At 41.6% G+C, this 12,948-nt stretch overlaps 1 protein-coding gene across 3 annotated transcripts in view; it reads left to right on the plus strand.

The window, feature by feature from the left end:
- The first annotated feature begins 4,228 nt into the window (after window positions 1-4,228).
- shf (Src homology 2 domain containing F) overlaps window positions 4,229-12,948 on the plus strand; it is a 96,625-nt gene continuing 87,905 nt past the window's right edge. For 2 of the 3 annotated variants that reach the window (XM_023411991.2, XM_023411992.2), the window contains exon 1: window positions 4,231-4,980. In XM_023411991.2, coding sequence (XP_023267759.1) covers window positions 4,549-4,980 — 432 coding nt within the window. In that variant the 5' untranslated portion in view covers window positions 4,231-4,548. Of the gene's footprint in view, window positions 4,981-12,948 lie in introns of all 3 variants that reach the window. The other variant, XM_023411990.2, reaches the window with a different exon arrangement.

A 12,948-nucleotide genomic window follows, 5' to 3' on the forward strand; every position in this document is an offset into this window, starting at 1 on the left:
TCCTTTCTTCAAATACCAGTCATGCAGTGGAGGTGTACACTGAGGGGAGAAGACAGCTCAATAACATCTTTTTTAAGTCTTTATACATCTTAGACTGGAAGTGTGTGTGCTGGGTGATAAAAGCTCATAATGGATTGGATTTTTTATTTTATTTGGTGTGAACTAACTTTATAGCAATAGACTGTATTGATATGAAACAAGGCCCCTGAGAGGTATTTAAATGTATTCCCTTTTTTCTAACTTTGACCCTGGGTGACTCAATACTGATTTGAATTTTTGCAGCTATATGGGGCATGGAGATGTTAGATTACTCTCCATTTAGCCTTCATTAATGCAGGAAGTTTTGTTAAGCATACTTCCTGTTTATCAGCAGCTCGCTGCCTCACCTCCTCTTCAAACTGTTTCCTACAGTACATTCACAGTGGGAGCCTCTCAGTGCAACCACAGTCTTCTGCTGTGTCCTTGAGCAATTAGATATTGATTTCCTTGCTTTAAGGACCTTGGTGATACAGTCATTGACAAATAGGAGAAATTTACTCTTCCATGGATGTTCCAACCCCCTCAGCCTGGAGAACCAAATCAAAAACAACAGTCTTCTCGTTGCTTTGACAAATGTCCTGCAACCGCTTAAATCACTTAATCATGTTTCCATGGAGACCACTGGAGTGAGGATGTTCTGTATGTTTACCAGACAAGGTATAAATGTTTGGATAAATTATTGATGCGTAAGTAAGAGCACAGGTTGAAACCCATGGTGGAGAGAGAGAGAGAGAGAGAAGGAAAGAAACAGAGGGAGAGCAGTGATGATGACATCTATCTATGTATGGATATTTACCTGACTGTGTTTGTTTTTGTCGAGACTTCGGGTTCTTTGCATTATTTGCTCAATTTATTTCAAGTTAGACTTACATATTAAAGCAAAAATGTAGCAACACCATTGATATAGTTCTATTGCCTCTTTGGCAATAAAATTGTTAGATATTTTGATATCAATTTTGGTTTCAATAAGCCTCAGTGTTTACATAGAAATGTGTCTTTGCAGCCAGATCTATTTCTAATTATCATTTTTCTTGACAGTAAATTATTGTGTTATCATCTAAGGCTTTGCTGGGTACCTCTGAGAAATGCATCAAACAAATTGAACATAAACATACCCATTTGTACAAAGTACTTCAGTTGTTTGCGCAGCATTTCTTCGCATCCAGTAATTTCTTTTCATCTGCATCATTTGACACAGTTATAGCTTCCACCAGTCTGTTTCAAAACGTAAGGAGAGCTTTAGTGGTACAAAAAAATCTGTATACTGTTCAGTTGGCCTGGAACAGTAGTCATTCATTCTCTGCTTACCTTTTCCATATTACTAACTCTCCTGACAATTCAAACTCTGCCACACCCTCCTGCCCTGCAGTAACCCAGGCTTTCCCGCCTTTCAGCCACCTGACTCGTCCCCGCCCTCCTACTCACCTGTTCTCTCTTCCCTAATCAGCTCTTAGTATTTATTCCTGCCCATTTCCACTCATTCCCTGTCATATTGCCCATTGTGCTTTCTACACGGCCGTGTCCCAGCCTTTCTTGCTTCTTTTATTTTTTTGATTTTGCCTTTGCCTGCTTCTGCTGCCTTAGCAGTTACGACCACTGCCCACGCCCTCACTTCGTCTACCGTTTGCTTTTGCCTGCTTCGGCCTGCCCAGCCTTATTGAAGGTAAACTGTTTTGAACTTGTCTCTGAGTCATATTGAGTCCTCCTAAATCTGAGTTGTGACATTCTGTCCAATTCACTTGACTGCTGAGGCAAGAAAACAAGGCATTAATAAAGACCTGTATTACTATAACATCAAGCATAAAAGAAACAAGTTAAAAACTTAGATCTTTAGAAGTGCACTGCAGAGAAGAATGCAGGTCATATACTGTACATATATATATATATATATATATATATATATATATATATATCGCTAAATTGCACTAAAATATAGGGTTGATGTATTCTGGTTTCACTGACTTCCTTATCCCCCATCATGGCACTACCTGTTCCTGCTGTGGAATCATTTCCAGCAGCGCCTGAGAAACCCTGAAGCCAACAGACTTAAAGAGGAAAATAAACTTGACACATGTCTCACACAGCATGTCAAATGCTTGAGCTGTGCAGCAACTGTTAAAGGCATCAGCGTTCACCTATAGCAATCTGAAGCTGTCATCTTGTGTATAATTAGATGCTTTATAAATTAAATCCCTACTATATACTGTACATGCCAACATCACCATCACTGACACTAATCCATGCTTAGTAAATATATTTTTGTATGTATGTATGTATATATGTATAGCACTAAAGGACTATTGCCAGGAAAAGTGGATACCATGTGAAGTAGATGAACTTTGGGTTTTTGTGAATCACTGCTGATGTATCTGACAATCCTGTCTCAAGACCATTTCTAGAGGATAGTGTTGCAATACCTGTCACTGTGTAATGTTTTTCAGTTTCTTTTAGCAGGTGAGAAGTATTGACAATTTGTGCAAATGCACAACCTGCATCTCTCATATCATTTTAAGTATGATAACTTAAGCAGAGTCCCATACATTTCTCTATAAATTCCCCCTGGCAACCTCTGTGCCTGCGTAGGACATTTAAGAGGACTATTTGTAGGTAGTGGATTACTGGATTTGCATTTTAAAGGGTGCCAGTGATGGCAGCTGGAGTAAATTGGTGAATGCAATTGTAGCAATGCAATCAAAGATCTGTGATGTAAGTCAAGCTCAGTAACCCTAAATGACACACCTGCTCCTGCCCACCACATATCCTCTAATACCTACAGCATGAGTCAGGCTATTACCCTGCAGCACCAGCAATATTTATATCACGTCCTGTGTATGGACAAATGCATCACAGAATGTATAGTGCATCACTGAAATATACCATGTAATGTGCATGCTGGATCAGACCTTTCTCTTTGCTCTCTTCTATGTGGGTGTTTTTCCCAGAACTGGCAACAAAAAAGACCAGTGCTGTAATAAACTAAGGACTATCTGGGCCCATTTCCCTCATCTTTTTCTTTAAAGCTTTTATGTAGAATACACTAGTTAAACAGATTAACATCCTGGCTGTGGGGTGAAATTGTTCCTTTAAAGTGCAAGGAAATTGCACTGGTCAAATTTCTCTGTACATGCCCAAAGTGCAATGATGGCAGGATTTCAGGAGAGAAATAATAGATTTTGTTTTGGTCTCTAGAGCAAGGAGTTGTCTCTCCCTGGGGCCTGCCAGGGTTAAACTCTGATCTGTACATGGTGACTTGCTCAAGGCTGTGTGTGGTGTTATTAAAAAGAAATATTGCTTCATAAAACCCCACTGCTCTGCAGCCATGACTCCTGTTAATGCAGACTGTTGCTGGAGTATGTTTCTAGGAGGGGAAATCTGATTTTTTTTTTTCATCTGCCCTCTGATTGCAAAAGGCAATCTGTGTTTAGCAAATTAACCAATGACCCTCTGCTTCAAATCTTGAAAGACACATTTGAAAGACAAATGTTTACTTGTATTGTTGCTTTGAACAATTCACCTATGGGTATGTATAATAATGAACTTAGCAAGGGCAGTGACCAGTATTAATATAGTCTCCAGTATCCCTCTCCACTGGTCATTTGCAATGCAATTTGCAATTAAAACATTCTGCAGTGGCCATCTGGGCATGAGAGCACTGAGAATGAGCAGAGGACGTTTTACCCTTGAGTCCCATTGGTGGGGAAGATGTTTAAGCACTGAGCTGTTAGTTTTTTAAAGTGTAAATTTCTGGAAATATAATGTAGAGTTTACCCTAGAGAGAGATGGGAAATGTCTTGACCCATTTTAATTAACCTTTTAATGAATCCCTATTCTTTAAATGATACATAAACCATGGGCTACATGGGTAGCTATAGGCTACATGAAGATTAAGTATTCAAATTAGATTACCGTATTGCACCGGTTCACTAAGTGGGACCAACAATGGATCTCAATCATCATCTCAAACCATCATCTTCATATTGGATTCCTGTAATCAGACAGTCATCTGATGGGGGGTGGGTCGCCTACATGCAGCGGTGACTTGTATTTACAGCAGTGAACAGTCCGCGGAGTTTCAGGAGTCCGGTAGGTGGCAGTGAATGTTTTCAGGTAGGGAGGGCAGGTTGTATTTGGAGCGGGGTGGGGGGCGTGTGTTACTCTTGCACAAGCGCTCCCATGTTGCGTAGTCTGGAAACCTGACGTGGAGAGAAGCCGAGCAGTCATAGCGACAAAAGCGTGTGTGAGTGTGTGTGTGTGTCTGTGTGTGTATGCGACAGAGTGACAGAGTTGCGGCAGGGCAGATCAGAAAGTGCCTGTGGCTGCTCTCTCGCCGGCTTGCGCGCTTCTCTCCGGACCAACAGAGTCGCACGAGACTGGCGACACGCTCCGAACCCGGGTCTGCCGGCCACGGGTGACCCGAGGATCCCACTTTGACGAACAGTCTGGGGCTCCGCTGGCAGAAAAGGTGGAACTAAACTACATTCATTGACTTGTGAGCGATGCACTGGCAGCATGGCCAAGTGGTTCAAGGAGCACCTAGGATTCAAAACTACCAAAGCACCCCCTCCGGCGCCTCCGAAACCGGACTACAGACACTGTCCCACCGGTGTGCCCGGTACGCCTGGCTACCAACAAACAAGCTCCGGCGCCACCTTCCCCAGCCCAGCTCAGCCGGACATCCTCGCTGCTTACAAACTTCAAAAGGAGCTGGACTTCGAGGACCCGTACACTCCAGGTGGAAATATTTCATTTGGCCCGAGCTTGAACACTGTTGGGTCGCCGGATATCAAGTACGTGTCACCAAAGCACCGACTTATCAAGGTGGAAACAATCGAAAAGAGCAGCCCAGCTCCGGGCGGTGGTGTCACAGTCACCCAGGCTGTTGCTGTAGGGAGTGTTAAATCTCCTACTTCACCTCCCTCGGACCACGACAACAAGGAGAAGGTGGGTGAAGTTAGTCCAAACATTAGCCTGTAGTTAAGCAGAGAGCAACAACTTGCTAGCTTCTTAACTTGCCCATAGGCAGAATTTCTTAATTACAACCCAGCAGAAACAAAAAGCGTTTGTTCTCGTTAGCCTAATTAATCCTACTAATCATTTCCCTTTGAGTCTTATTTCTCTCAAAGGTAATAAATCACAGAAATACAGTTCTTTCTCATAAATCCGGTGCTCATTTTTTCCCATCGAGTAAGCGTGGTTTGTTTATGAAGCACTTGACCTACTCATGAAAGGAATGAATCGTTACAACCGGCAGAACTTGTTATCACTGCCGCACAACGGCTGTCCGCGCGAGTTGCGACATCCACCTCTGTCAGACAACTAACATGCACTACAAGGAGTGCTGTGGAGGGAACAGTCTATGTCCTGTGTTGACACACAGACCACTATCTCAGCAGATATGCCTTTTAATACTAAAAACTGTGCGTCTTTTTGTCCACTTTGACACTTAAAGTACAGGCAAACTCTGCTCCACTGGGTGAAGTGTGTGTGTGTGTGTGTGTGTGTGTGTGTTTCTGAAGCTGCAGCTTACTCCCAACCAACAATGTGATCTAGACTTATTCACTGTGTCTCTAATTTAACTTTAATCTAATCTTATTTAACTAGACAGATCAATTTAGTGAATGTTCTTTTTGCAGTGATGCCTGTTGCCTGCAGGGGATCACTTGTGATGAGTTTATGGATATATGGCTCTAATTTGAGCCTCTCTTGGCACTGCTCTCTGAATATAACAGCACAAGCCTTGTGCCTTTGTTGTTTTTTTAACATCTTAAATTGTGGTCCCTGTATGGAGCTGGTTGCACACTCATCAGCACAAAGTGGCTGTGGAGACATCCAAGCAGAATGCATGCAGGCTGTGCATGGAGCATGCTGCCATGTCAGGCTTCCCAGGAATTCACACACAGCGGGTTCATTTGGCGAAACTTGAGACGCTCAGTGTCAGTGAGGTTAAGGACATACTGTATGATGAGTGCGATCCCGCTGAGGAATGTTTCAGTGTCTGTATAGCTGATGTACAGAGGGGAAAACACGGCTATGTGAAAATACACACTGTGCACCACTGTTTCCTCCTCAGATCATGCCTTCAATCACAACTGTGCTCCAAAAATTTTTTTGGTCATCTTGATTTTCACCTTCATGTTACTTCCTCCTCCTCCTCCTCTTGTGTTTGCTTTCGCACCTGTCTTGTGACATGTGGCGAGCTCACAGTTGGTTTTAGCTCAACACTTTCATTTGTATTCCACAGCATCTGCAACCTTTCACAAGAGTGCTGTGTGAAGGAAGACTGTGCTTTTTTTTTTTTTTTTTCTTTTTCTGTTCGCCCCAGTTTTGATCACACAAAACACAACTGTTGCTGTCATCTATATTTCCCATATGACAACCAAGTGAAGCTCATAAAACTATCTTCTGTGCTGATTTTTGTTTTCCCAAACTGTCAGCCATGGTTTTCAGCAGCCTTTGTCAACTTGGTTTTGCAGGTTTAATATTCATACATAACATTATCGTTTATCAGCAAAACAAGCAGGAAACCAGAATTTACAATTTTCACCCAGCCACTGCAGCTGTTCAAGCTGATTAAACAGATTATAGTTGTCTCTTGTTAATTAACGCTTATTTGGATCTCCTTCAGTCAATAGTACAGTTGCCTTTGCCCCCCCTTCTCCATATGCCTCTAACATACACAAAGATGATTGTATAGTATGGTTTAAATACCTCACACCTAGCTGTGTGAATGATGATATAGATGAGCTAAATCAGTACTGACAGCTGGTGGGCTTAAGCAATATGCTGAGGGAAGGGTTTAAGGGTTTTTTGTCAAGTGCTGAAGGTTAAATAAAATGGGTGTAGTAGTGGAGGGGGAAGTGTGGTGAAGATGCTGTTTTTTTTTTTTTTGTTTTTTTTTTTGTAACTGGAGATATCTGGCACTGTTTTGCCACCTTTAGAATTAGTTTCTATCTGTCTTGTAGTGCATTAGTGAAGCTCCAACTGACTTGAAAATGATCAGTGCTGCATAATCAATCATGATAATCACGAAGCCTTAATTTGGCTGCGTCCAAAAAATAAAAAAGTCTCCATTTTGGCTTTTTACTTTGTGCTGAGTTGAGCGCCTTAACTGCATGGCTTACTGTCAGTCACCTGACACCCTCAGGAGGGAAGGAAAGTTTGCAGCAGTAATACAGCTCAAAAAACACGATGTGTTTCAGTCTTTGTTGTCACATTTATTTAGTTTCAAGGTTAAGTATCTCTCAAATGTCAAAAAAACGAGAGCATGTACACAAGTGTACCTCATTATCATTTCTAAAATAGTGGATGAATCACTTGCACTTAAAAACCTTTCCAAAAAGTCACCGTACTGCTTAGTAACGACACTGCTGTTGCTTCAAAGTGTTGCAAGGGTTTTTGTTCAAACTTTTGTAAGGATTACAGTTTGACCTGAAGCTGAGGATTTTCTAATTCAACTGTGGCTGGCCATGATAATTGTTTGTAAATCCTTGTTAGACCGACTCTCCAGGTGAGGATTGAAAATTCTACTAATGCAGGATTGTCCACATATAGAGAAACTTTCAACACTCTCTGGCAATGCGAGGATGAACCGTTTTCAGTTTGTTTAATACACTCTGTCTTCAGGCTGGTGTTGAATGGTCAAAAATTTGTGGACAGCAGGTGTTCTTGTTTAATGAACTGTTATATCGTTACTTTTCTCAGGCAGTTTTTTTTTTTGCAAACCAAGAGAGACGTCTGGATAGTGATTTCTAACCTAAGCACATACATACATATTAATGTGTTTGTAAAAGGAGACAGTAGCTTTTCTAGAAACTGTGTTGTATTCTACTTGTTGTTCTACCCGTACAGACTAAAACGCTGACTGCTAGAGCCTGAGTAAAGAGCTATGTGTCTTAACAACATTGCTCGGTTACATTGATGTTTTAATTACTTGACTCATGAATGCTAATTATATAACTGCTTAGCCCAGGCCTGAAATGCCAATAGCAGCATCAAGTGAATTTCCCCAAGTCCATTTCTATTCACCAGGCTTCCATGGGGGAAAAAGCAAGATAAAGAAAGTTTTGATATGCAATGATATACTGTATATCTGTCCTGCAAATTATAATACATCCGCTGCATTTTCATAGGTGTCCTATTTCATCTCATCTTCGTATGGAGCTTTATCTTATGCACATAACTTGTAGTTTTGAGTTTTGGAGGCATTTTGATGTGTTTTTGTTTTCAATGATGCCAAGCCCTTCATGGTAGAATGAGTTGAGTGAGATGATCAATTATCATCCTGCCTTGGAACTAATTAAAGGCCTCATCTCCCAGCTCATTGCTCTACTCAGCACTAACCTAACTTCCCTCAAGGACAACCGAAAGTGATGACGGGCTCCACTTGGAAATGTGTAAACAAAAGCAGTGGCGCGGAGCTGACAGACTGCGGTATCCTTGTGAAGTGCAGCCCGTCATCATCAGTATCTGTCTGTGCACCTGGGAGACTGCTCTTCCAATCTAACTTCAGCTCCCTCCAGGGCTCGGGGTCCCTTTGACTCCTTGATCCTACAAGCCAGCTCATATACCTATCTATAGAGGCATGCAGTTGCATCAGAGGCCCAGACAGTTGCTGTGCAGCCAACAGAGGCATCTGGATTGACAGATTGCCTCTGTGCTTATTTTCCTACATCCCTTCCATGCATTTTATTTATTTATTTTTTTATTTTTTTACAAAATGTAGTTCAGTAATTCAATTTATTATGCTGGTGGTGGAAACCATATTTGTCTCGGCCAAGAAGGTCACGTTTTTGATCCTTTATGTGTATGTGTTTGTTTGTCAGTATCTTAAAAATCACTCAACAGATCTCAGTGATATTTGGTGGAACGTTAGTCCATAGGTCAAGGAAAAATTTATCAAATCTTGGTGAGGATAGTGCCCCCATAGGGCCGTTATAAAGCACTTTCTATTTTCGGCCATGAGGCATGAAGTAACATCCCCTCTTCTCCTGCATTCTTTAGTTCAAGAAAAATCTATCAAAATATGTCCTTCCCTTTTCCGCTTGAAGATATTTTCTGCCATTTTGAATTTTTTCACCATCCTACATGTAAGAACGGAAAGAAAGTTGTCTTGAGGAAGCTGTAATCTGTCATTTTTCCACACATGCAGGCTAAAGCAAAGATGTCCAATGTCAGATTTGTGAAATATTTTCATCTCGTTCTTGGTATGCTGTGAAAATCAAAGCAATTGTGAACTTAATATGAATGCAACTACAATATTACTGATGTAAAGACATTAGACAGCACAGGTGTGACCCATTTAATCTGATCAACATTTCTCAGTAACAGGATGCAGAGAGCATCTCCAGCTATGGTGGATGTGCTGTCTTTACTGTTTTACCGAACTCCAACATGCAGATTACATTAAAAATAACCTTCACATATTCATGATTTCAGCTCAAACAAATTATGCAGAATATTAGTGTGAAGTAACCTGTTTTGGGGGTAAAGATTAGACACTGTATTTCATAGTTTAAAAATATGTCAAATTCAGTGAATACTAGTTAATACAAAGGCAGTGATCTTACATAACAGGCTACCGTAGAATAGATGTTCTCTTTTGTCTTATGCATACCTTTTGAATCCATTTGGATCAGATTGAATGTAATGTGTAATGATCAGAATGAATTTGAGATGGTGTGCTGCAGTATGTGACCATCCATGCTACAGTTCTCCAGCATGGGTACATGAGCCCTGTTTGACTGGCCGGCATATTATAGTGCCTGTATTGCATGGCTGAAGTTGGCTCGGCTTCATTTCCCCACAATGTGAATATCTTCTCATGGCCTTTCACCCTGGCACTCCATACATCAGTGCATTTTTATAAATGCATCCCACTGGCCTTTCATGCTCTCATATCTGCCGGTGATAGGAGAAATGTCAAGCACCGTCGTCAATATCACCTGGGTCTGTGAAAATGGTTTCCTTCAGGGAGCCAGAAAATGAATGAAAACATCAGAGCCCATCATATTTTGTCACAGCATCCCTATTTAAGTGCAATTCTTTACCTTTCTGTATCAGATGGAGGCTGGTGAGATTGATAGCAGGCCCAACTGTATGCCAGATTTGTACAGGATGTGTCCTTGTTGCTCTAAAACTTCCACAAACTTCTTTATTTGTGCTCTGACGCTGAGAATGTTTAAATAATTTCAGCAAAAAAAATACATAATGGGAAAGTATATAGCTGTACAAATAAGGATGTGATGTATTAAAGTAATTTCTCACCTCTGTGACAATGTGGTACCCAGATTGAAATAATTAACAGATTGGTGTGAAAGCTGTGTTGTGCATGGATTTTGCAGCTGTTGTTTTTCTTAATCATGCTCAGTTGTGACAAATTTCTTACCATCAGTGTTGGACAGATTGTGACTCACGTCTGAAGTAAGCAGATAATTATTTTGATAATTATGATAAATTGTGTAAGTAACTTACAGTGAGCTGCTATGGCTACTCTGACTCATAACAGTAGACTGTCTGTAGTCTGTGATATTGTTGGTATAAAAAGCTTGTGAGATGTCTGTTTCCATGTTTAACACTTAGGTGTCAAAGAATGCCATGCATTTCCTGAACTATTTTAAGCATCTAAAGCATTTTCTCAAAGTCACCCTGGCTAAAGCAAGACTACAAGATATTCAGTTTCAATTACCTGCTTCTCAGAGCACAACAAATTATTCTTTTCATGCCTCACACATTTGATACCCACTGTTTTGTTTTTCTTATGCTCTACTGCCATTGAGAAAAGAGCGTCACAATGCATTCCTGTGACCTGAACAAGAATCCTGGAAGGGCACTTTGAAAGGAAGGAAGGAGCACAGTGCTCTTTGGTCCACAGCCTAACAGTGTGCATGTTGAAGCCCCGCCTCCTCCTGAAACAGGATGAAGTCATCCTGTAGCGGAGGATACGCTGGAAGCCATAATGTAATGGTTATATCAAGATATCATTTGGGTAAATCCACAAATCCTGTTACATTTACATCATGGCACTGTAATCCAGCATCATTGAGTGTAATAACTAGTCATGGTTAGGTTTTATATACACCCATCCCACCACATGTGCCTGAAAGTTATAGGTCTTCGAAATGATGGCCTTTAGCCATTGTTTGCTTATTTTCTTCTTCCACTCCATCTGGGAGCCTTCTTTCCAGTTTAAAGAGTCCCGATGGAGTCTGTTGTGTTTGTTGCTTGATTTGCTTTTTCTAGCTTTGCACCGGAACATCAGTCACATGATTCCACCAGGTTACAATTAGCCTGCAGACTAGTGCTGCAGCTCCGGCCACTGGGGAGTTGTAGACACATGGCTCTGTTTTGTTTAATGACAGTGTGTGTAGCTGAATCTAGACGGAGGGAGTCCTGTTGGGCAGGCAGATCGTCACACACCGATTAAAAGGAAACAAATTGAGCCTTAAGCTTGCATGCCATCTGAGGCACAAAAGGAGAATTTACATGAATCATTGACTTTTTTTGCACTATGCAAACTCCAGATTAAACCAAAATGTTATTTTTGCATCAAAATACAGTATACGGTAGAGGTCATAGAGAGCAGATTTGCCTCTGTATCACCTGTGTGTGAATGCAGGCTGTTGTTTTTGTGTTACACTGCAGGAGGCAGCCAGATTTCTGTCCTGCAAACAGAGCTGCCCTCTGTTCTGAGTGCCCACCAGGAAGCTCAACACTTCCATTTCTTTCTTTCTTCTTAGTGGGATTCCAGACTTTCATTTCATGCATTCTCTGAGTGAGAAATTAGTCTGCTCAATTGTGACTCTCTTGTAATGTTTCTCAGATCTGTGTGTCACATTTTACGGCTTTAGTTTTTTTAATAGTTAAAATTAGCTGTTCCTGTGATAGGAACAGGGGGAGAGAAAGAGAGCCACTATCTGCAGTTGTTTGGTGGAAAATAAGGAATGGCTTGGTTGCTCCAGGATTAAGGAAGTGCTCCCTTCCTGACAGGAAGTGTTTACAACTTGGTGACATTCCCTTTTTAACTTGACAAGTCTGCGCTTGCCCGTCTGTGTAGGCTGGATTTTCTGGCTGCTGCTGCTCACTTGCTAAAATATAACCAGGGTTAATGTTCTCGGCTGCTACGACTTGAGCAATCGAGATGTCGGAAATAGTGACAAATGGTGACGGCACATAGCTGTTTGCGTGCTCAGCTGAGGGCTCTTTGTGGCGGCACGCTCGTGATTGTCCCTCACTCCTCTGAATATAGCCTCCCTCGCCTTTTGCTCTCCTGCTCAGAGAGGTGGGAAGCCACGTAGCAAAGGCAGTGCGATGGGACTCCATCCTGCGAGCTCGCCCTATTGTCAGTGTAGGAGATGTGCAGGGGCCTCAGTGCATCCTCAGCACACAGAGGCTATCTGAGGCCACGGAGCTTCCAGGCTCAATCACGGCGCTTTCCCATCAAAATTTCTAGCTTTGTTTACGGCCAGACTGCGGCTTGTTTTTTTCTCTGCTCTATAAATCACTTTCCCAAAATCAAAGCCTTCATCCCAGTGGATCTACCCATGCTCTTTCATGAAGCCCTACTTTCCTAATTGTGTCAGTTTTCATCTTATAGAAGCCATGATAAACAATAGTGTCTTTCCCTGTGCATTGTGGGAGAACTGCATATGTATTCGTCACTTGTCGGTTTGGTAGGCAGAGCCCCGAGGCATCTATTAATCTTCTGTTTCGGGTTTATTATTCTTCCGCCAAATTTCGGCGCGTAACTCGTCCCGCAGCTTTGAGAAAACCCCGGTAATATATACATCAAAACGTGCGTCTTGATCCCGCAAGGGGTGCTATGACTTTTGGTGTTAAAATTCCAATTTTTCCCAAAGTTATTCCCAAAAAACTGGGAATAAATAATGCATTAGAAATGCATTGGAATTTTCT

Source organism: Seriola lalandi, unplaced genomic scaffold (assembly GCF_002814215.2).
Source record: "Seriola lalandi dorsalis isolate HSWRI2012SDOR001 ecotype SW California unplaced genomic scaffold, Sedor1 jcf7180002054474, whole genome shotgun sequence".
Lineage (NCBI taxonomy): Eukaryota > Metazoa > Chordata > Actinopteri > Carangiformes > Carangidae > Seriola > Seriola lalandi.